We start from the raw sequence: 21541 nt of genomic DNA on the forward strand, positions 1-21541 counted from the left end.
AATGATACGCTTCATCCCGCATATTATGGCCTCAAATTTCCTAATTGCTTTGGCTTCCTCGGTTGAGTTCGACGGCATATTAATATAACGCGAACTTTTAGAAGCTAACGCAATAGCAACATTTCGGGACAAACGGGAAAGTGTCTGTTGACTCATTCTGTGAATGTCAGCACAATCTTCTTGGATCTGTAATGTAATAGATCGTTATACAGGCTTTTCTATTGTATATATCCAAAACTAGAGCACAAGTCACATCTACCTCATGCCGGCCCCAATATCGAATAACTGCCATCACTTGCAGTTCCACTGGAATACCGCCCCCTCGAGTGTCCACGCGAAGGTCATCCCGAATCAAATTAATGATTTGTTGCATGTTATTCTTTCCGAATCTATACCTCGACCGTAGTGTGGCCCTGTGGCCGCTACAAAAAATATATTGACACCATAGATTGACACTAATACCAGGTTATTTTAATTCTAGGTTGAAAAGTAGGTTTTTAATAAATAAGCACTCTCAGAACAATAGATTTATTTAATAAATGAAACGATACCATTTTAAATTTCGCGCTGTTTATGTATGATGTGCGCATGCCTTAATGCTCTAAGGCGCATGCGCAGGTTTTTATTATTTTATAATTTTAATAAAATAAATAATTCAACAATTTCAATGATGAGCCCATACGGACCTAACGGTAAAGAATACGATTTTGATAAAATTTGCCAATTTTGCTATGGATGGGGTGCTAAAGTGTAACTTTTTTATACCTAAAATTAAAAAAAAAATTATTTAAAAAAAAACTAAAGGGGACCTAACGAAAAAACTGTGGGACCTTATAGGACCTAACGGAGACCTATCGATTGAGGTCATTTTTGACCCAAAATTCTATGGATGGGGTGCTAAAGTGCATTTTTTTTTATACCTAAAATTTAAAAAATTATTTAAAAAAAAACTAAAGGGGACCTAACGAAAAAATTGTGGGACCTTAAAGGACCTAACGGGGACCTAACGATCAAGGTCATTTTCGACCCAAAATTCCATTGATGGGGTGCTAAGTTTGCACTGGTTATACGCACCATGATACGCACATTTTGTTGGGGCATAAAGAAACACAATTTGTGTTGAACTGTGCTTTTTGTGTATCTATACACCTACCCTATAGACTATAGTTAAAGTCTGGTCTGTAAAATATGGAAATGTCAATAGGTTGTCATTCTCACCTGGGTTGTTTCGATCTGAAAGTGCTGTGAATTTTTTATATTTTTCGATTGTTATAACGTTGCAATTGCTTTTGCAATTCTTAATTCACTCACAAACATATCTAGACAATTCACAAAATAGGTTCGAAATGGTATGAATAAGAGATAACTTAAAATCATACGATTGTGTTGCGCACCATGTTCTTAACAAGTTACTTACTTTACAGTCGGTGATGGAATTCCTAAAAGACCTACCGTCCTACGACGAGCATAACTTTACGTTATTCAATACGGACCACGGTATTAGAAACTGTTCAAAGAGGCCTTCAATATACCTACCTACAAAAGATATACCTTCTGAACAAAGTTGAGTAAACGTATTTGATTCGTATCAATATTGAACTGTTCATGAAGTAGTTTTATGAATCATTAATCCTAAAATTTCTATATAATAACAGTCAAAAAGATTCATTGAAACTTTTCTGATTTCAGTAATTGTAACAGAAAAAACAAACATATTATTAAGATATCTACATCAGCAATGGGAGAAAAAGGTAATTACTTTTCAATATATGAAAATCATTATAAGTACTTCAGGTAAGTTAATGCAGTTGAAATTATATGAATACAAAATTAGGGAGGTTATACAAAGTTACTTTGAGTATATGTCAGTATTCATACATTCATACATTTAGTAGGAAACAAGGTTAGCATTAAAATGAGCTTTTAATATCATTTATACAATAACAACAAAATAAATAATGTCACTTAAATTTAATTAAAAAATTAGTTTTAATTTTAATACATAACCTACTTGTTATAACAAACTAGCATGGTCATTGATCATATTTTGTTAAGAGATGCTTATTAATGTGCTTCCATTTATTAAGATAATGCTAGGTTTAACTACAAGCTATTACAAAGAATGATAAAAAGCTATGACCACTCACCACAATCTAAAGTTAAAACATGGTTATAAATAAAATATCTAATCAAATTGAAAACAGTTCATGTCTACAAATTATTGAAATTGTATCCTTTTTATTTTCAGAACAACAACACGTCTCCAAAGAAAAGGGATCAAAGTAACATTGAACAAAATGGTGACGAGAGGACCGCGCGCAAGAGACCACGGCTAAATTCTCCGCTAAACTGAAACTGTTATGGAACTGTAGTTTACTATTTGTGTTTTCCACACGCCACTCTTAAAGTGTATGCCCAATTTGTATACATATTTTTATATCACAATATTAGGTCAAATTATACTTTGATACTCGAAACACATTGGTTTTTTGTATTTTGGGAAACAGTGCCATTAGTACAAAATGTATTGTATGACTTTGCTTTTATCAAAATATTATTAGTATAAAAAATTACAAAATGATTTCAATTCATTCCTCGTTGATTGTGAATTTTAATAGTTCTAGAGCAAATTATGCAACTAGAAAACCACTCAAGTGTTCAATTGCTGCATCAGTATCAACTTTTATCGACATAGCACTATGATAGTACAATATTTGCCTATATTAAATATTTGACATTGCAAGTTAATTTGATAACTTGCAATGTCAAATATTTAATATATAAATTATAGTTGACACAATTTTAACTTCCAGTTATTCCAGATTCAGAGCTCAAAATTGTCTTTTTAGTTTAAATAGAACATTATGCCTAAATTAGTTTAGCAATTTTGTCAATTTCTTGTAATGTTAGTGTTGCTAGTTGACTAATTTAAGTTAAATTTACGGACAGTACTGAATTATAGTGTAATGCAGACTCCACATTACCTGCTTTATCTGTTAATCTCACTGATTACTGGAATATATTTCATATAAAAAAAACATGGTTGTTTTATTATTTCCATGTCAGGGTAATTGGCAGCTTTTTGCCCAAAATTAAGCAGTGGAATATTGAGTTGTACATTGTGATGAATATCACCTATACATATAATACTGTTCTATTATTAGTGTGACCTGCATTCTTAAGCATCCTGCTTACTTTTTTTTGGCAATAATCTGAGATGTTATTAGTTCGGTGTTAGATGAAAAAATGCCATGAAAAAATTGCCAATAATTAGATTTTGGAAAAATTAGCTTTACAAACAATAAACAGTAATCTTGTCAGAATGGGTTTAAAGGCAAAATTTTATAAATTACATACTGAGTTCATTAATAATGGCTTTTGTTAAAAATAATATCAGTGATATTTTGAAGCATTTCAATATGCAAATTGCAATGATGAAAAATTTTATATGAAATAGGGTCTTAACAATCTATAAATAAAACAACATCCTAGAATCAAAATAACTTTATTCTAAACATTATACTTATTCCACAATTTGCAGATCTGCAAACAATTTACAAAACATTATGGGTACCTATGTAATGGAATCTTCTTATTTTAATAATAGTAATTTCACTTAAAAATCTAAAACGCCAAGTCACTAGACAGAATTTACTAAAAGCATTTCTTAAGTCACATATTATGTTCATATCTAAATAACTAGATATACCAAAAGAAAACCCAAAATGCTGATTGTAATATCCAATTGAAAGAATTTATATTAAATGATACATCCACTTTAAAATTATAATCATTGTCTCAATGTTGGTTTTAAATTAATCCTTAGCTGGTACTTCAATCACTCGGGGCTTGTCAATAATTCGGGCTGTACGGTTTCCTTTCTCGACAATACCAATGATCCAAGCTTGATAGCCTTCCTGCTTCTCAATATCTTTACAATATGCCGCCGCTTGTTCTCTTGGTAAGCAGATAAGCAGTCCCCCAGAAGTCTCAGGAGCGTGCCCTTGCAATAACTGGAACATATTGCCGCAAGCTTTAGCAACAGCCGCCATTTTAGCAATCACTGGTAGGTTGTGAATAACAAATGACACTTCATTCTTCTGGTGCGATGCAAGGTTTTGCGCATGACCCAGGAGGCCAAATCCAGTGACATCAGTGGAGCCATGAGCATTGTATTTATGCATCAGCCTTGCTGCAATTCTATTCAGTCTGCTCATAGAATCCATTGCACGGTGATAAGCTTTTCTTACGTCTTCTTCAGACACAACCAATTTAATCCTATTCCAACGCTCCGGCTGGTCAAGCCATTGATGAGCATTCACAGCCACTTGCGTACCAAGTGGTTTAGTTAATACGAGAACATCGCCCATAACAGCATTGTCCGGTACAATGTACTCATTAGGTTGACAGATAGTTGTCGCTACCCCTCCGATTGTGCACCATGGGTTAATAACAGTTTGTCCTCCAGTAACTGATGTACCAGCTTCTAGAGCGGAATCCTTAAAACCTCGCATAATTAAAGGAATCACAACATCACGCTCCTTTTCAGTCATTTTAGTCGATACGCCCAATAGCATTAGCATATTGTCACATTCAGTAACTCCCATAGCATACAAATCGCTCAAAACATTTGCGCACGCTATTTTTCCCATCATATAGGGATCATCTACGAGAGGATAGAAAAAGTCCGTTGTTTGCACTAAACAGAGTCCCCCGTGTCGGAGCGGTGTAACAGAACAATCCAAGCCGATGCCGATGCGCGGGATCGCCACATGCATAAATTGATCCTGGTCCTGCTGAGAATAATCTTGCTGTAACGATTCGACAAGTTTGGATAGTACATCTTGAGGTACTTTACAGCTTCTTCCCTTTAAATCGGCAAATCTTGTCAATCTAAAACTGGCTTCCAAGTCGTGGGCCACAGGGTCGAATGGCCGACGAAGCGCCAAGGCATTAGGGTTACCGGTCATTTCCAACTGGGCTGCAGCCAGCGAATCCTGTGCCACACTCGTCTGATACGACATTATTAATAACAATAACAAACTATCTTTACGTTTCTTGTGCTAAAACAATAGAAATCCCCGAAACCAGACACGCCGCCAAGTGACGCTTGCAAAATGGCGTCTCTTTTACACCCATAAATTGAAGCGCGAATTCAATGAAAAATAGTGAATTGTCATTGGTAGATATAAAATGTAAACACCAGCATTATAGCTGTGATTGGGTGTTAAAATTTCTTTATTTCCTTCTGGCATGTAAAACAGACTTATCACATCTCCTTTCCTATTTTGAATAATATAAAGAAAACAACTTTAAATTTAATTTAAAATTCAATAATATGTTAAAATTTTAACATGAAAATTAATTCCTTTTTAAATTTAGTATTAAACATATTGAATTGAATAAATTCGAAAACCTACAAATATAATATAAATTTAAAAATTAATGTAACTTGTGCGTTTTTATTATTAAAATGTTATGTAGGTATGCAATAAAGAGTTATTATTTATAGTACTTAGTTTACGCTGTTTACAACGTTATTAAATAGTATTGGACAGAATACCTAGCAGCAGTTGAAACAGGCTTCCTTAATTATTATCTGTAGTTAGTTTTTAAATTTTAACTGTGCGTTTTTGTGTCGGAATCCTAGCTGTCAAAACTTCAACTTTCAAGGACTGCCTGAATTTTTTGAATACAAAGACGGTTAATTTACGAATTTGGGAGAAAACTTTTATTTTTTATGATAAGTTAAAAAATGAGAATATATAATTAAGTAATAATGGCTTTAATAAATTGGAGAAAGACGGAAAACGAAGCTGGATATCCGTGTTACATAGAGTACGCAAGCAACTTTCGCTATTTTGCATAAATGACGCTCTATCTAGTTACCATTTTAAATAATAATATACTTTTTTGTTTTCAGCGAAGAGAGTGGTAAACAGGATTTCAATCATCCAAACTTTAACGCAATTGAAAAGTTATTAGAAGAACATGATGGGATTAAATATAGTGCATACAAAATTGCTTTTAAAATATTTGTGTTACAGAAACAACTGAAGGGTATGTTTAAAGTGTTCTTTAAAAGTAAATTTTATCAAGTATCAATCGTTTTCAATAGTTTCCTTCTGTATTCACTGATGAGACAATAATAAAAAAGTTCAAATTTCTGATTATTTTCTTGGATTTTTCAGTACCACCGTTAAGAATAAGTTCTGGAGTATTTGCTAGGCATCAGTTGAGCTTGTCAGAAAGCAGTCTATCGTTGGATATCCCAGAGCTGGAAGCTGTTCTTGCTGATATATACTTTGCGGCTGAAAAGGAAGGTCTCTTTGTTGGAGATGTAGATCTGACCGTGGATTTGGTTATTAATTTGACACTTAATGTTTATGATGAGTAAGTTTCTTTGTATTCAAGACCTCTTAGTAACTGATTAATTTATTCATTAGAATAAAATTAGAGATTAGAAATTAGAATCAATTAAAAAAAATATTTTTGTGAAATTTTTAAAAGATTTCATTTCTTAAGTTGAAATGAAATCACCACGAAATAACCAAGCTTACTATAATTTTATTATTATTTTACCTTTATTTTAAGAGATTGAACCATATTTTATGTCTAACTTAACATTTTAATTTGTAGACACAGAAACACGCAAATTAGAGTACTCGCAGCGAAAACACTCTTGATATTATTGAGCGAGGAGTCTGTTAATGACAAATGGTTGGCATTAGCCAACTGCTGCGCTGATCACAATGGCTGTGTCTCTCCAAGACGATTATCAGCTTTACTGTCACATGTTGTGGCCTTAACAAAGTACCTGGGATGCTCGGGTGATCAAGTTCAGAGTGACGTTGACTCATGTTTTAATAAGGTATGTGAAATTTACTGTGTTGTTTTGTTTCTGTTGCTTACTGTAATAATATTAAAGATTATTTAAGACATGGCAGTTTAACCAATTATTAATCATTAAAATTTATCATATTATTAGTTGTTTACACCTTTATTTACAAAACTGCTTAAAACTACAACTGCATCCTTCATTTATTACCAAGTGTTGTATGATATTTGGCAGAAGTAAAATATAAGTTTTTAGACTTACAATAATTAACACAGAAGTTTATCAGAATGTATGGGCATATGTTCGTTACTTGCAAGAACAGTTGATTAGATTTATATTAAATGTAATAGTGTATAATTATTGATATAGCGCCCGGCAAACTTCTTGGCCATAAAGTAGCGTGGTGGGGGAAGCTTGCGCATATAAAAATGTAATACAACTTGATGCGCAAACTTCCCCCACCACGTTACTTTTTGGCCAAGAAGTATGCCGGGCGCTATACAAGTAGTAGATTTAAATCTGGATTAGCTGACAGGCTATCTTTTTCTGGACACCGCGCGAGTGACGCGGCACGTTCGTCTATTTATGAAATCAAGAAGCTTATATTTAATACACTGGAGATTGCACTATGACCATTAACTTGTAACAAGAAAATATGACGTTGAATGACGCCTGTATGTTTTTTATCCCTTTCACACCAACTTGCCGCAAGTTAGATGTGAAAGGGATAAAAAACATACAGGCGTCATTCAACGTCATACCTATTTTCTTGTTACAAGTTAATGGTCATAGTGCAATCTCCAGTGTATTAGATATAAGTTTCTTGTATGAAATCCAGTTACTCACTTAAATTCTTTATTATTACAGAGCGCTGGTATGCTAGGTGTAAGTGCACGAGCAGTAGCCGACTGGGGCGTAAACAATTGTTCCAGTACAAGGTGGCTCTCGGTTGCACAAAGAGTCGTAGCTAGTAGGAACTGTGCGACGGCAAATGCTTCTTGTGTTCTGTGCGTACAGCCACTTATACAGGTGAGCTTTTGATTGCTAGAAGTGGTTGATTGTAATAACCGCTTGATTTATTTAGTAACTAGCTTTCCGCCCGCGGCTTCGCCCGCGTTTTCAAAGAAAAACCCGTTCCCGTAGAATTTCCGGGATAAAACCTATCCTATGTCCTTTCTCGGGTATCAAAATATCTCTATACCAAATTTCATGCAAATTGGTTCAGTAGTTAAGGCGTGATTGAGTAACAGACAGACAGACAGAGTTACTTTCGCATTTATAATATTAGTATGGATTAAAGATTTTTGACATTAAACATGATTTATTCATTATATTATTATCCAAACGTTCTCGTATGTACTCGCGTAAAATTTAATTTATATTATAATAATGTTTGTATTGGCTCTTTCTTATTTCATTTGTAGTAGTAAAATATCAGTTTATCTTTCAAAAACATTATCTTACTTATAAAATATGTTGTTTGTAACATAAAAAAAATGTTGTGTGGTTTTATGAAACCACGGTAAAAGTGAAACTGTTCGAACGGTTCCGAACACTGCTTTGTGTAGCGCATGTCGCGTGACGATCGGCTGCCGAGTAGGTATACCTACTCGGCAGCCGCGATACACGCGACATGCGCTACACAGACCAAAAAGTTTGGGACGATGTAATAAAAGTTTCACTTTAAAAATATGTATAAAGATGCCCTTATTCCTGTATTGCCTTTTAATAAATTATTAAACACTAGAGGTCCGCCCCGGCTTCGCCCGTGGTACATATTTCGGAATAAAAGGTAGCCTATGTCCTTTCTCGAGTATCAAAATATCTCCATACCAAATTTCATGCAAATTGGTTCAGTAGTTTAGGCGTGATTGAGTAATAGACAGACAGACAGAGTTACTTTCGCATTTATAATATTAGTATGGATTGTACCATTGTAATTTGCTAAACAGATATTGATATTTGTTTCAGGTGCTTAAATTCAAGTGCGCTAAATGCACTGATGTATATTTCTGTGAAAAATGCTATTTATATGACAGGGATTTGAGCCATGTTGCTGGACACAAAAAGACTCATTTAGTTTTTGAAGTTAATGATGGAGAGGTGAGTTCAAGTTATTTATTTGTAAACCAATTTTTGTAATATTTACACGTTATTTATATTGCCTGCTCCATTTTCGCCCTCAGTAAATAGCAATAAAAAATATCTCACTTATGCACTTGTTAAATTGCATGTTTCTTTTGTTGAAGTCATTATATTTTTTTTAATTAAGTAGGTAATTTCTTAAATGAGAACAAAACTTTCCCAAGAATATTTATAAAAAAAAAACTTTCTAGATTAAACCATCGGAATGCATGAGTTTCATGAAGGGTATGAGACGGTTTTTCTTTTGCACAAAAACTGGAAAGAAAAAGGCAAGTAGGAAGTGTAGTAAAAAGAAAAATGACAAAGTTGCCCGTGCTGCGTCCGTAAAAAGGAAAAAGGAAGAGAAACCCGCCATTTTTACATCCACAGTGGGCAAGGCTTCAGGCAATAAAGCAAATAATCCCGCGACTACATTGCAAGATATTATTACGCAATTGGAAAATCAAACTCAGTAAGTTGTTTTGATATAATAATAAAAATATTTCAAAAGTATTTTATTATGTTAAATACGTATTTGTGTTGTTTTCTGAACAAACAAACTTGCAATAATGATTAGGTTATGTATTCAGAAAATATTTTTTTACATTAGCAGATTTGACAATAAAAATGCTGTAAAGTAGATTTAAACAATACTGCTTAAATTTTCAGAGCGCTGCAGGATATATCAGATAAACTACAGAATGTGGCAAAGGATTGTGACGATGAATTGAAATTGAAAGTAGATGCGCATTACTGTCAAATAACAGCTCAAATCAGCAGGTTAAAGGAATTAAAAGTAAGTTATAGCTTTATATTTTACATAAGTAATTATGTTATCAATATGTATCAAAAAATATGTATTTTGCACAGCTTCATTTTTGTATAACATAGACGTGAGTTTTATTGTTTTCGCTGTGGTTCAAGCGGATTGGAGTAAAAGGAATTTTTCATAAGAATACAATATTTAAAATTGACGTTGGCAATCTGCAAAAAAAATCCGAAAACGAAATTCAACTGTTTATCTATACATATACTAATTTTTGTAGGAGAATCTAACAGCAGACACGAACATAGACAAGACAGAGCGACCACAAGCGTTCGACCTATTCAGTCCGATACCATTAGACGAAAAGCAGGCAAAACTAACGGAAAACATTAAAAACCAGCCTCGCATTCTAAGCATGGATTCTGGAAACTTCTCTGTGACGTCAAAGCATGAGAGTCAGAATCTATTGACAATGTCCGGAGATGCGTTAAAGCCGATAGTAGTGCACGCTACATCAGACAGTATATCTGCTGTGTCTATTAGCGATATGAGCAATTGGTATAATGGTGAGTTTATAGCTGTTTGTAAAATAAATATGTATTAATTGCATAGATTTTTAAGATTGGAATTAAATTTTATTGATGATTGATGTACATTTTGTTTGGATGTTGATAGAAAATGTTCAAATATATGTTTAACCTAGATATTTAAATAAACAAGATAACAGGGAAATTAGTGGATAAAATCCCCTGTGTGCATTGAGTTACTATGTACTATGAAGTACATAGTAACTCAATGCCTGTGTGATAAACCTTTGTACAGAGAGCACTTGCTGAAATTAATTTGTGACTCAAACTGAAAAAATATTTTGGTGCCTTCTTCACAATGGGCAGCGTTCGATGAGTAGAGGCAAACATGATAATGTTGAGGGCCTAAATGTCTATGATCGCCCGTCATTGTAGATATTTATTCATAATCACCGCAATGGTGGCAAATATCGACGATCATTTGGACTTTGGTGGGCCAAAACCTCGATTTTGAAGATAGCCTGTTGAAGAAACTTTTCCGTGTACAAAATATATTAAATATAGTTCATTATTCTATTCCTATAGAAACAACAGCCGACCGGCGTCCACCAAGAATAGATCGCACGAACCAAAGCATATCTGCAACGGAACAACGATTTGCGGCTGATATCCGTTCGGTGGAAACTAGTAATGATAAGATGAAGGAGTTAAACGCTGACTTGGATACAGTGTTGGATAGATTGCAGCAGATATTGACGCACAACTTCACTGTGGATGGTTAGTAGATTTGTTAATTATGATGTATTTGTATGTGTTCTTAAATTTTTTTAAGCTATTGCATAGCTTCTATCGCGGGCCTTGAGCGCGGGGACCGAATCCAGAAATTCCGTAACGAAAAACCTCACGCTCCCCACTCCGACGGGCACGGAGGTGTGGCTTGAAGGCATAGCATGCAATAGTGTAATGGGATAAAATATGAGATATGTGATTTGAGATTGAGATCTGAGATATATTTATTTCTTCATTATATTGTGATTAGATGAGATTGGGTTTTATGACGCACCGGGCGGAGCTCCACTCCGCCCGGTGCGGAATCCGATGGCGAACTAAACTTATTTTGTGGTGAAATAATTAATGCATTATAATGAAAGGTGCAAAATCGACAGATAGTATTCCGGGAACATGTATTGTCTGTAGTCTGTACGATTAGGTACTTAATCGTACAAATAGCTTTACCGCGGCAGTTCCCGTTCCACACGTCTTTTTTTTTTCAATAATTAATTAATCTTAATCTTTACTGAAATTTGTAAGGCAACCCATTTGCAGTATATTTATTGAGATATTAACTTTAATATAAAATATGTTTCATTAAATAAGCATCTCGGTGAAGGTCGTTTTATATCGGGATCTTAGACTATTATGTTAATTTGTGTTTCAATTGGCACTTATTGAAATCTTAAAATATCATTAACATTGTTAATTTTGCTCCCCGAAAAGTCGTTAATAAATGTGGCTCTATTCATAGTTTTAAATGGGTGTTATTTAAACGGTTAGCAAAGTATATTTATTTTTATAAATTCTTACTGCGGCTTTAAGCACGTTTAGTTCATATTATTGTCGTGTGATAGTCACATGGGACTTTTAAATTTCTTCTTTCTTTCTTCCGTTTTTAAGATTGAATGTTCTGTTAGTAACCTACCTTTTTAAAATAGCATTGATAAAATTTTTGTACCTAGTTCAGAACTATTCCCGAATATGCAAACGCAACAAATCAAATGTTTTTTTCCAGAATCATGTTTCGACAACAGTCAATTGAGAGAGACGGCAAACGAAATGGAGGGACTTCTTGGAACGTTAATCCGAGGCGTCGAACAAAGGGCCACACTCAATGCTTCTAAAGGAATGGTATAGAACAAGTAATGTTTTAATATATGATGAGTGATGACTATAGTACAATGATTATTTCACGTGGTTAAATTGACTCATAATTTTATATGACCTTTTTTATGCTGTGATATACATTAGAGAAAGGTGAAGGCAGGAATGTCTCAATTACTTCTTTATATTGAATATTTGTCTACTAGAAAAATGCTTTATTATACTGCGCAATTAATTACGTAAGTTTATGACCTAATTGTATATTATAGTATATTTATAGACATTAAACTTTTCGATTAACTTTTAAGACATAAAAAAGGTGAATTTTTACATTCCATGTTGTGATGAGTTTTTAGACTGAAATTTGTGAATCGAACATTTGTTATGTATATGTATTGTGTTATTCTTTTATATGTAAGTTGTTTATTTTTAACAGTTATAAAATTATTTGACTGCAGCTTGAGGTATATACTTAATTGGAATAAAATTAATAGGATCATTAGAAATAGATTAATTTTAAGTGTAAATGATCTGAATAATAAATACTCAGAAAATATAAAGGTTTCTAGATATAGTGATGTTGATGAATTATAGAATAAATCCATGGCTGGACCGTTTTTACTATTTTTTTTTTAATAAATATTTGTATCTGTGAAAATAAATGAGACACTTCTAAAAGTGAAATGATATTTTTATGTACAATCATATTATGGAATAATTATAAAATTTATATTGACATTGAATTAAGTTGACACATAGATGAATTATTAGTTTTTAACAAAAGACCACGCATATTTAATATGTACAGTACCATATTATGACTAAAAAATATCAATGAACAATACAAGTGTTTATTATTATTCTCGTCTACACAGAATAAACTAAAGTATAGAGAATATTTAATTTAGACCAGACTAAAAATCCAAAAAGATTATAATAACTGTAAGAAATTTCATTAAAGATTCTAAGGGAAAAAAACTTTTCTAATTTTTATGTTAATAGATTTTTACATCATGCCGTCCACTTAGGTGCTCAATAAGTAAGCTTTATTTAGGTTCTAGTACAAATAAAACGAAAAACATTTAGAAAAGTAACATGCCATATATTTTTATAAAAAAAAAAAATTTACATACCGCCGTGTAATATTATATAAAAATAAGTATAAGTTATGTAGATGTTTAAATCTTTACATTAATTAGGCTAAGCGTATTGTCAACCTTATGTTTGGGTGTGTGCGTTATTATATTATGTGTGTGCGTAGTGCGTTAGTGTAACATTAGCGACCTATTTACTTACGCGATTAGCACATTTATAATTTAATATGATAAGTACTTATTTCTAAAAAATCTATCCCAAGTTTTCTAGGATTATCTAGATGCATAATTATGGAGAAATTTAAATAAAATTAACAATTGCCGTGACACATACGTTGGTACAAATTAATACGTTTACTAAAATCGAAATAATCTAGTTTTAACAAACATAAAGTACTTATCAAGTTGAATAACATACATCTTAAGCTCTTAATTTTAATCTTGCACAGTAAGACCCTTTATCTAATTATAATATTAATATATTCATAAATTTTTCGCATCAAAATAATTAAAATTTTGCTCAACGTTTAACCTAATCAACGTTTGTCTCTTTCACTCTTAAATAATTTGACAAATGAGGGAGTGAGATAAAACATTGATTAGTTTAAACATTGACGAATGTAAGACTTATATTAATTCAGCAATTAGATTGCTAGAGCACAACCCAGAGTACTTATAGTGATATAATTTACAAGGATTTATGTAAATAATCGTGTTAATGCGTATGCAATAAATGAATCTCTTACGGACGTATTGTTTCATTTAAATATATTTATTATCTACATTTGGATATATTTCTTATATATTAATTATCTATATTTATCGTTAAAACTTATTACGCTGTTTTAGCGTTAGTTTTTATATTCCAAAGCATCTTAAAATATATTATTGCAATTTCTACAGCGTCAATAGAAACAGATAGAATTAAATATAAATATTCTTTATAATTAAGTACGGTACATAAGTTTAAGTAATAATGATACCACTAGGTACTAAATGTATTTTTTTTCTGTCTGGTAATAAAAGGTACTGAGGTATTTACAGTAAAACGACCACGTTATTAATAGAATAAAAATAGCACATTACATTACATTTCTGATTTCACTCGATGAAAAAGATCTTCATACCAGATTTCTTCTTATTGACATACCCAGAAGGAAATCAATATTTTTTTTTTTATATTTAACTATATTATACTGTCATCTTCAATCTTGGGACTTTTTTGAATAAAGCGATTCTGCTGATGAGATTCTGTATCATTAAAAATTTTCTACAAATTATAGTCATGTATTGCTGCTTTATTGAAGTAAGTTAACAACAATATTATTCTAACGCATTTCATTAAAGAAACGAATCTTAAATGGCGGCGCTTATCATTCCCTCTCGCTTACACACGGCCGTACGGCATGCAAAAAAAATAGGAAAAGTAAAATCACTAAAATGTATTTGATTTTCCCTATAATAGTTTTTATCATAAATTTACAATGACAATTATGTATTTGCGATAGTAAATAATGTTTTATTGGAATTTGACAAAATATGTTCTTTGGGAAAATTTGTTCAGTTTTATTCATTCAAAGTATTTTTGTTCATTAGGGCTCATTACAAGTATTTTTGTTGCATTCTGTATATGTAAATATGATAATTCATATAAATACACAAATACCACAACAAAAAAGTTTGTCACTAAACAATTTGAAATAATTAATAAAATAATTATCCATTCACATTTTTATTTTTTTTACTGGCCCTACCATATGTCAGTGTCAGCTTTGGCCGCCATTGAAGATTCGTTTCTTTAATGAAACGCGACTATTATCTTAGTAGTAATTTCAATCAATTAAAATTTAATAAACGTTTGACCAAGATAAGCTATAGTCTTGTAATATCTAGTGTACGATAAATAACATCTCAGTTCGGAAAATATAATTCCTAAACAAGTTTTATTCAATACATATCTAATTCCGCTTGCTGCTATTTATTAGGTATTTACAGCAATGTGTAAGTAGATGTTTTTCCTTCTCAGTCGATCCGTTTTGGTGTATCGCCGTTGGTCCGTTCCTTTCTCGAGTGTAAATGTCTAACCCGTATTGTCCTGAAATTAAATTTCGTTTATTAGGCTTTAAGAAGGAAGTCAACAAGTACTAGGTAGTATACTTATTTAATAACGTTTTTGGGACTGTTTAAAATCTTAAAAAAAAAACAAACTAAACAGAATCTGTTTATTTATTTATTAAATAAGTTGCCAGGGTAAAATGGTGGTTCATCATTCTTAGACTAAGGTATATCCAGATGTTAATTATATATCCACTCCCTTTTATACCATTCCAAACGAAATTAAAAATATCTACTATAAAAAATAAATAAAAAGAACCAACCTTCCTCCGGGAACGTAATATAGAACGACACGATATCGTCGGACACGTTCTGTTGCACGTATTTCGAAAGCCGTTTCTCGTCGACGCCATTTTTGTGTAGCGTCGCCATAAAGTCCGCTAGAGGGCGCGACATACGGAATTGGATCTCTAGCTCCCTTCCCGCGAATACTAGCGCTTCCTGATTTGAAAAGATTTACGAATTAAGATTATTATTTTTTTTCTGTAACTAATGTGATCAAACAAAAAGGTTATACATATATTTATACTAGCTTCCACCCGCGGCATCGCCCGCGCAGTCAAAGAAAAACCCGTATAGTTCCCGTTCCCGTGGGATTTCCGGGATAAATCATAAAACCTATTCTATGTCCTTTCTCGGGTATCAAAATATCTCTATACCAAATTTCATGCAAATTGGTTCAGTAGTTAAGGCGTGATTGAGTAACAGACAGACAGACAGAGTTACTTTCGCATTTATAATATTAAGTATGGATTGACTGTGCATATGAAATAAAAAAATAGGTTGTACAATTTTTATCTGGAAGCTGTTAAATGTTAACTACCTAAATTATATGTGTATACATAATAAATTTATTAATTATACATTAAATAATGAGATTTTTTGGTTATATTAAAAAAAAATCTTACCTGGTGTGTGATAGGCACAAGGCCAAACAGTCTAGTTGCTTTTGTGGGACCCCACTCGCCGCTAGCGCAGTCCGGTAAAGGCACCATTACTGTTTGTAGCTCAGCGCAACAAATCTGGACAAACATTTAATGTTTTTAAAGTATAAGATAAAAGAATAAATAATTTTGTAAGCTCTATTTATTCGATTATTTCTTCATTTTTGAAGCAACGGTCAACAATTTATTAAGATGTAGTTCAATGACTGATGGAATACCTACTCAAAAATAGAATAACACAAAAATTAACTTATTATTTTTATATACTTTACGTATATAGTAGGTATCCTTTTATCTATGTAGGTATTGTAACAAATTTCCTAAGTACAATTATTACGCAAATTAAATTTAATTCTAGGAATAAATTTATTCACAAGTCACCTTAAACTTGCAAACGCTCTTGAATTTCATGGGCTCGCCGGTGAGGTATTCTCGCGGCGTCACCGCGTTCGCGAATATGTCGAGCAGGAACGCGCCTGAGCATGGTGCGTGGACGCGGAACGATACCACGTTGCCGACTACCGACTGTGAGCAATATTACAATAATATTTAATTATAATAGACTTAAAATTTTTAAACCAATAATTCGTAATATTTATTCGATTGAATTGTGGTAAACAAAAATGTACAAAATATGTACGTGATAATTAAATTTTGTAACGCTGGCCAGTAATTGATGGGTAAGTAATTTATTTATTCATCTAGAGGGTAGACTTCTTTTCCAAGCATATTTCTAAAGATAAATTTTGAAGTTGTTCTTTTAAAATCCTGTATTTTTTAAATGACAAAATTTTACTGGTCCATCTTAGTCGTATCCATATTCACAATTTATTATCTTTGTCATAGAAACAATAATATTAAACTTAATAATTTAATAGAAATATTCAGTTACCTGCATAACAAACCGCTTGAGACTGACGCCGTCGAAGCCGTCTCCCTCCGTGTCGTAGAACTTGAGGTTGTAGTGGAAGATGAGCGAGCTCTGCATGTGTGCCGGCATGGCTATGCGCATAGTCGCCGCACCTACACATACACACATATATTTTGTCAATAAATTGGTGATTATTTGCAGCGAAGTCAAAAATAGGGTTCTGGGAATGAAATATTATGACATTTTATTTTTATTTGTAACTTATGGTTATTCGCGTTATCACACGGTAGTTCTTCTTCAAGTCTTACAGATCGATCATCTGTTTCCACTAGCAAATCTAAATCACTAATCCAAACTGAATCATTTTGTTAAGCAGCCGACAGTCCGCCGCAAGAGGGAAGAACTCGTAGACCAACTAACACCGAAAGCTTTTCTATTTTGAACCTTATTTTGTATGCTAAAAGCTCACCTGTAGAATCAGTGAACATAACCGCCTTAGTGTTGGGATCGCTGAAGTACAGCCCATATCGGAAGAACAGCGAGCGCACAAACGGCAGCTCCTCAAAGTCGTGTAGTGTCACCGGTGTTTTGAGCAGTTGCCAGTCCGCTGCTAGCGGGAAGAACTCGTAGATGAACTCGCGTGGGTCGGTGAGGAAGTAGTGGTCGTCGTATTCGTATCTGGGAAGTTCATTTTTATCAGGGTAGTTCGTCAGATAGTATGCTGTTTATTTCTTATTAAATCGTGCGACAGACCATGAAGAATGTCTTGGAAAGCTGCAGCAACATTTTGATGAGTCTATGAAATTATAGGTAATATTTATTATAATTCAGCAAGGTACGATATATTATTTAGACATTCTGGCAATAATAATTTAAAGGTTGAAATATTGCATTTTTTTATTAAATTTACGAATTTAATGCTTCATCTGTGACTCTGTAAGTTACAACAATATTTGTTTCTTTCCTTCCTAAACTTGTATTTTCCGCTTTCTAAACTAACCTCAAACTATCGCTCTTGCCCCTGTTCCCAGGTTTAGGAGCATCTTTAGCGTTGACCAAATGTCTCGCGCCCCAGTTACACTGCACGAAGCGCCAGGCACCAGCCACGTATACTGCATTCCAGGAGTTTCTGAAGCGGTTATCTTCAAACCGCACGCCGGGCTGGTATCCCGCTGACTTGCTGTAACCCTTGATCACTACACAGTGCAGACCGGCATAACTGTAAGAGAAATGACATTATTAGGGAATAAGAACACAGAGAGAAGTATATAGATAATTAATTATGACCAGCGTATTTGTTTCCGATTAAGATATTGTAATTCATCCGTTTCCGACAATAGCTTGTATTAATTCAGTGGAGGAATTTTATAATTACAAAATTACTTATCTTTATGGATATATATTGTTTAACGAACATAGCAATACGGTGCCAAAAAAATGTACACTATCGCATGATGAAAAGAATATATTCATTAGAATTTCATAAAGAATAACAAAAGAAAGAGAAAGATTTTAAAAATAATTACCTGCATAATCTTTTGAATAACACATGGTAACTTTCAGTGCCGTGTTTAATGCCCCGTAGCAGCCCGAGTGGTGAGTCACCTCGCAAGTTGTCATCGAATTGGATATTGTTGAGATTCTTCACTGTTATCCAGCGGAAGATGGTTCTGGCCTTCTCTACGTCTGTCGCACATCTCCCTACTAGTTGTCGGACTAGATCTGTGAATGTCTTTTGGTCTTCTTGCGCCACCTGTATGACAAATAAAATATTTATAAGAGAAAGAAGGCTGCAGAAGTCCCTTTGGTGGCAATTTTTTCATTAGCTCGGTAGGTAACTGTCTTATGTTAGGTGTTGTGTTTATATTTATTTATGGGTGTATAAACTATATATTTTTAATTAACACACTTGTAAGTAGCACAGACCTTTCAAACAACTTTCGTCCTGTGGTAAAGAAAATGACAGTAGTGGCATTTAACTTACCGAAATTGCGATTTTATCGATCTCAGAGAATTCCGCAGGATCGGTGTATATGTGGAACTTAGAAACTAAAGGCGGTTGCGGGGGAGGCGCCCTCGCGGGGTAGGGGGGAGCTTCTTCCCCATCCAGGTACAGGGAAGACGCCGCCATGTATTCAGACCTTCGCTCTTGGATCAGCTCCATCATTTCATGACTCTGCTTCTCTACTAATGCTGCTGTTGCTGCCCTGTAATTGAAAAATGTCACCTATTAGTTATGCTATAAACTATAACTAAATCAGGCGTAACAATTTTATGTAAAGCCCATTTTTACAATGAGAGGATTTCTCTGGTTTGAGGTTTCATGTTTGAAGCGATATTATCTAATGTTATTACCATTAGCCTATAGCCAAGTTAATCAAGATATTTTTTCGCAACGAGCAGTGTCTATTTCTATCTATCTGTACCTACTAATCACTGGATACCTTTTATATCGTTACATTACCTTTCATGTTCCAACATTTTCCGCGTCAAGCTCTCTTTCTTCTTATCTCTTCTTAAAGTCATATTCTTCTCTAGATCAGCTCTTTCCTGCTGATGCCGTAACGTCAACGCGCCGATCTCTGAGTCTGGCCTTCTCTTCTTTATTTGCATCTCTTGCTGAAATCTGTTCGTTAACCTTTCTAACTCTCTTTCCCATTCATCCTGAAAAGAAATTGGGTTGAATTATTCATATAGATTTAATTATTATTTTTGTTCATTTAATAACAATTAAACCACATCGAATCAGACCCTGAAAAATGAAAGGGTTCTATTCCTGAGCATACTCAAGCGTAAGAGAAAAAAAAAGACTCGATTAGTAAAGTATTTCGGTCGCTATCGTGTTAACAAGAAAATCCTCCGCACATACAGACACACGGACGTCCAAGACAGAACTTTTTTAAACTGTTTTTTAACTAGTTTAAATAACAAAAATGACATCAAAAATATCATGAATGTAAAAAATAGTGTTTTTTCTTAATATGTGTGTGTATGTATTATCTTACAAGTGCAATGTATGATACATAAAGACATTTTAAGTTTGAAAAATCAGATGTTTTGCGCGAAGTGACAGTAGTACCCACCTCAACGCTTCGCTTATGAGGCGTGCAATTAAAGGATTGATTTACAGGCATATTCTTGTGAAAAATAAGATTGAATGTATGATATTAGATACCTGTATTTCTTCCCGTATCCGTCTGTTTTCTTCTTCTCTGTGTTTCGAGAACTTTCTGTACAAATCATCTTCTTCCTGCCGATGCTTCATCTCGAGTTTGGTTTGTTCATCGCGATCCTAGAAAAACAAATTTTCATAAGAAAACAAAACTTATACGTACTGATATAAATCATTCTAAGTTTTGCGTGAAGATGTTTTTTATTTTTTATATTAAAAATTGCCTGAGATGTAGTGTTATGTAGAAAGAATGTAGTTTTGTTATCTCTCATGACGGTTAGACGCAATCAAAGATGCAGACTGAAGTTAATTTCAGTTAAGTCGCTCGTAAGTAATAACTAGCTGGTCGCCAAACTTTCCATTTTTACTAAAAATGCCTACCTCCACTTTCTACGTTGTACAATTAACGAAACGTAGTAATGCATGTAGATTGTGCCTTCATGATTGATGACATAAGAAATAGATTGCGTGAGAATAAACCAAGTACCATTTCACACAATATAATAGTCGAGCCGTTTTGTCCTAACTCCCAAGCAATTTTACTTCCTCAACCATGTGAATTTTGTGTGATTTTCTTTTATAAACCAACAGATTTGAAGCATAACTTAATCACTAATCATATCTTTAAAACCATCAAAGGAATGGCTCTTTACTTTCGTTTTGGTATTTCGTAACTTTGTCAAATGAGAACAAATGAATGGGTGGACGGAAATAAAACGAATTATATATTTATCATTGTTATTTACGACATCGATTAATATTTTTATTTTTATGTATCCTAAGTTTTATTGTTTTTTATATGAGCAGGAAATGCACGTTGCGTATAAATCACTTATAGGTAATTTTGTTAACCGACTTAAAAAAGGGAGGTGGTTATCAATTTGGTTGCTCTATTTTTTTATTTTTTCTCCAATTTCGGGACAAACAATTTTAAAGCAGTCCAAAGTAAAAGAAGTCTCCAACTTATCAGCATATACACGGAGAGCAAAATGCGTTTATAATCTTCTTTCAAGTCATCTATAAGGTATTACCACCTATAAACTTGTGAGTTACAACATTCATAGTTTTCTCCTCTTAGGAAAGTCATTTATAACATTTAGCAATTACGCAAATGGTTATTTTTATGGTCTAGTACGGAAGTATTTTACGATCACGATCGATTCACCATCTGTATCAAGTGTCGCCACCTAGCGGTTGTTACGTACAAAGTAC

The 21541-nt window shown here is 33.3% G+C and overlaps 4 protein-coding genes across 13 annotated transcripts in view; 2 read left to right on the forward strand and 2 right to left on the reverse strand.

Annotated features, from left to right (window-relative positions):
• The first annotated feature begins 1185 nt into the window (after positions 1-1185).
• On the forward strand, positions 1186-2479 carry LOC149481858 (DET1- and DDB1-associated protein 1). Its single transcript, XM_089704965.1, has 4 exons — positions 1186-1349; positions 1425-1563; positions 1690-1751; positions 2249-2479. The coding sequence occupies exons 1-4, from the start codon at positions 1347-1349 to the stop codon at positions 2351-2353; spliced, it is 309 nt and encodes a 102-aa protein (XP_089561091.1). The 5' UTR covers positions 1186-1346; the 3' UTR covers positions 2354-2479.
• A 1010-nt stretch (positions 2480-3489) lies between these two features.
• On the reverse strand, positions 3490-5139 carry Sps1 (inactive selenide, water dikinase). The gene has a single exon (XM_089704713.1). It carries the CDS (start codon positions 5022-5024, stop codon positions 3816-3818), a length of 1209 nt encoding a protein of 402 aa, XP_089560839.1. The 5' UTR covers positions 5025-5139; the 3' UTR covers positions 3490-3815.
• A 500-nt stretch (positions 5140-5639) lies between these two features.
• LOC149481860 (dystrophin-1-like) lies at positions 5640-12766 on the forward strand. 2 transcript variants are annotated; one of them, XR_016316817.1, is made up of 12 exons: positions 5640-5838; positions 5924-6060; positions 6192-6393; positions 6640-6871; positions 7706-7867; positions 8810-8941; positions 9175-9434; positions 9632-9758; positions 10009-10294; positions 10841-11032; positions 12045-12471; positions 12695-12766. XR_016316817.1 is itself a non-coding variant. In XM_089705068.1 (11 exons), the coding sequence occupies exons 1-11, from the start codon at positions 5780-5782 to the stop codon at positions 12164-12166; spliced, it is 1911 nt and encodes a 636-aa protein (XP_089561194.1). In that variant the 5' UTR covers positions 5640-5779; the 3' UTR covers positions 12167-12766. The 2 variants fall into 2 exon arrangements, 1 of the variants encoding a protein (XP_089561194.1); XM_089705068.1 differs by having other exon boundaries at positions 12045-12766.
• A 484-nt stretch (positions 12767-13250) lies between these two features.
• Positions 13251-21541, reverse strand: part of Hil (peptidase hillarin) — a 44232-nt gene continuing 35941 nt past the window's right edge. For all 9 annotated transcript variants that reach the window (XM_089705059.1, XM_089705058.1, XM_089705056.1 and 6 more), the window contains exons 5-15: positions 20333-20449; positions 19622-19821; positions 19142-19364; positions 18684-18910; positions 18158-18376; positions 17627-17835; positions 17179-17309; positions 16668-16811; positions 16251-16364; positions 15606-15783; positions 13251-15322 (exon numbers count right to left, since the gene is read on the reverse strand). In XM_089705059.1, the coding sequence (XP_089561185.1) occupies positions 15186-15322; positions 15606-15783; positions 16251-16364; positions 16668-16811; positions 17179-17309; positions 17627-17835; positions 18158-18376; positions 18684-18910; positions 19142-19364; positions 19622-19821; positions 20333-20449 (1899 nt within the window). In that variant the 3' untranslated portion in view covers positions 13251-15185. The remainder of the gene's footprint in view (positions 15323-15605; positions 15784-16250; positions 16365-16667; positions 16812-17178; positions 17310-17626; positions 17836-18157; positions 18377-18683; positions 18911-19141; positions 19365-19621; positions 19822-20332; positions 20450-21541) is intronic.

The sequence above is a fragment of the Colias philodice genome, chromosome 16 (assembly GCF_061535455.1).
Source record: "Colias philodice isolate Cphi_HAF_F1 chromosome 16, ilColPhil1 Martin Lab GWU primary, whole genome shotgun sequence".
Lineage (NCBI taxonomy): Eukaryota > Metazoa > Arthropoda > Insecta > Lepidoptera > Pieridae > Colias > Colias philodice.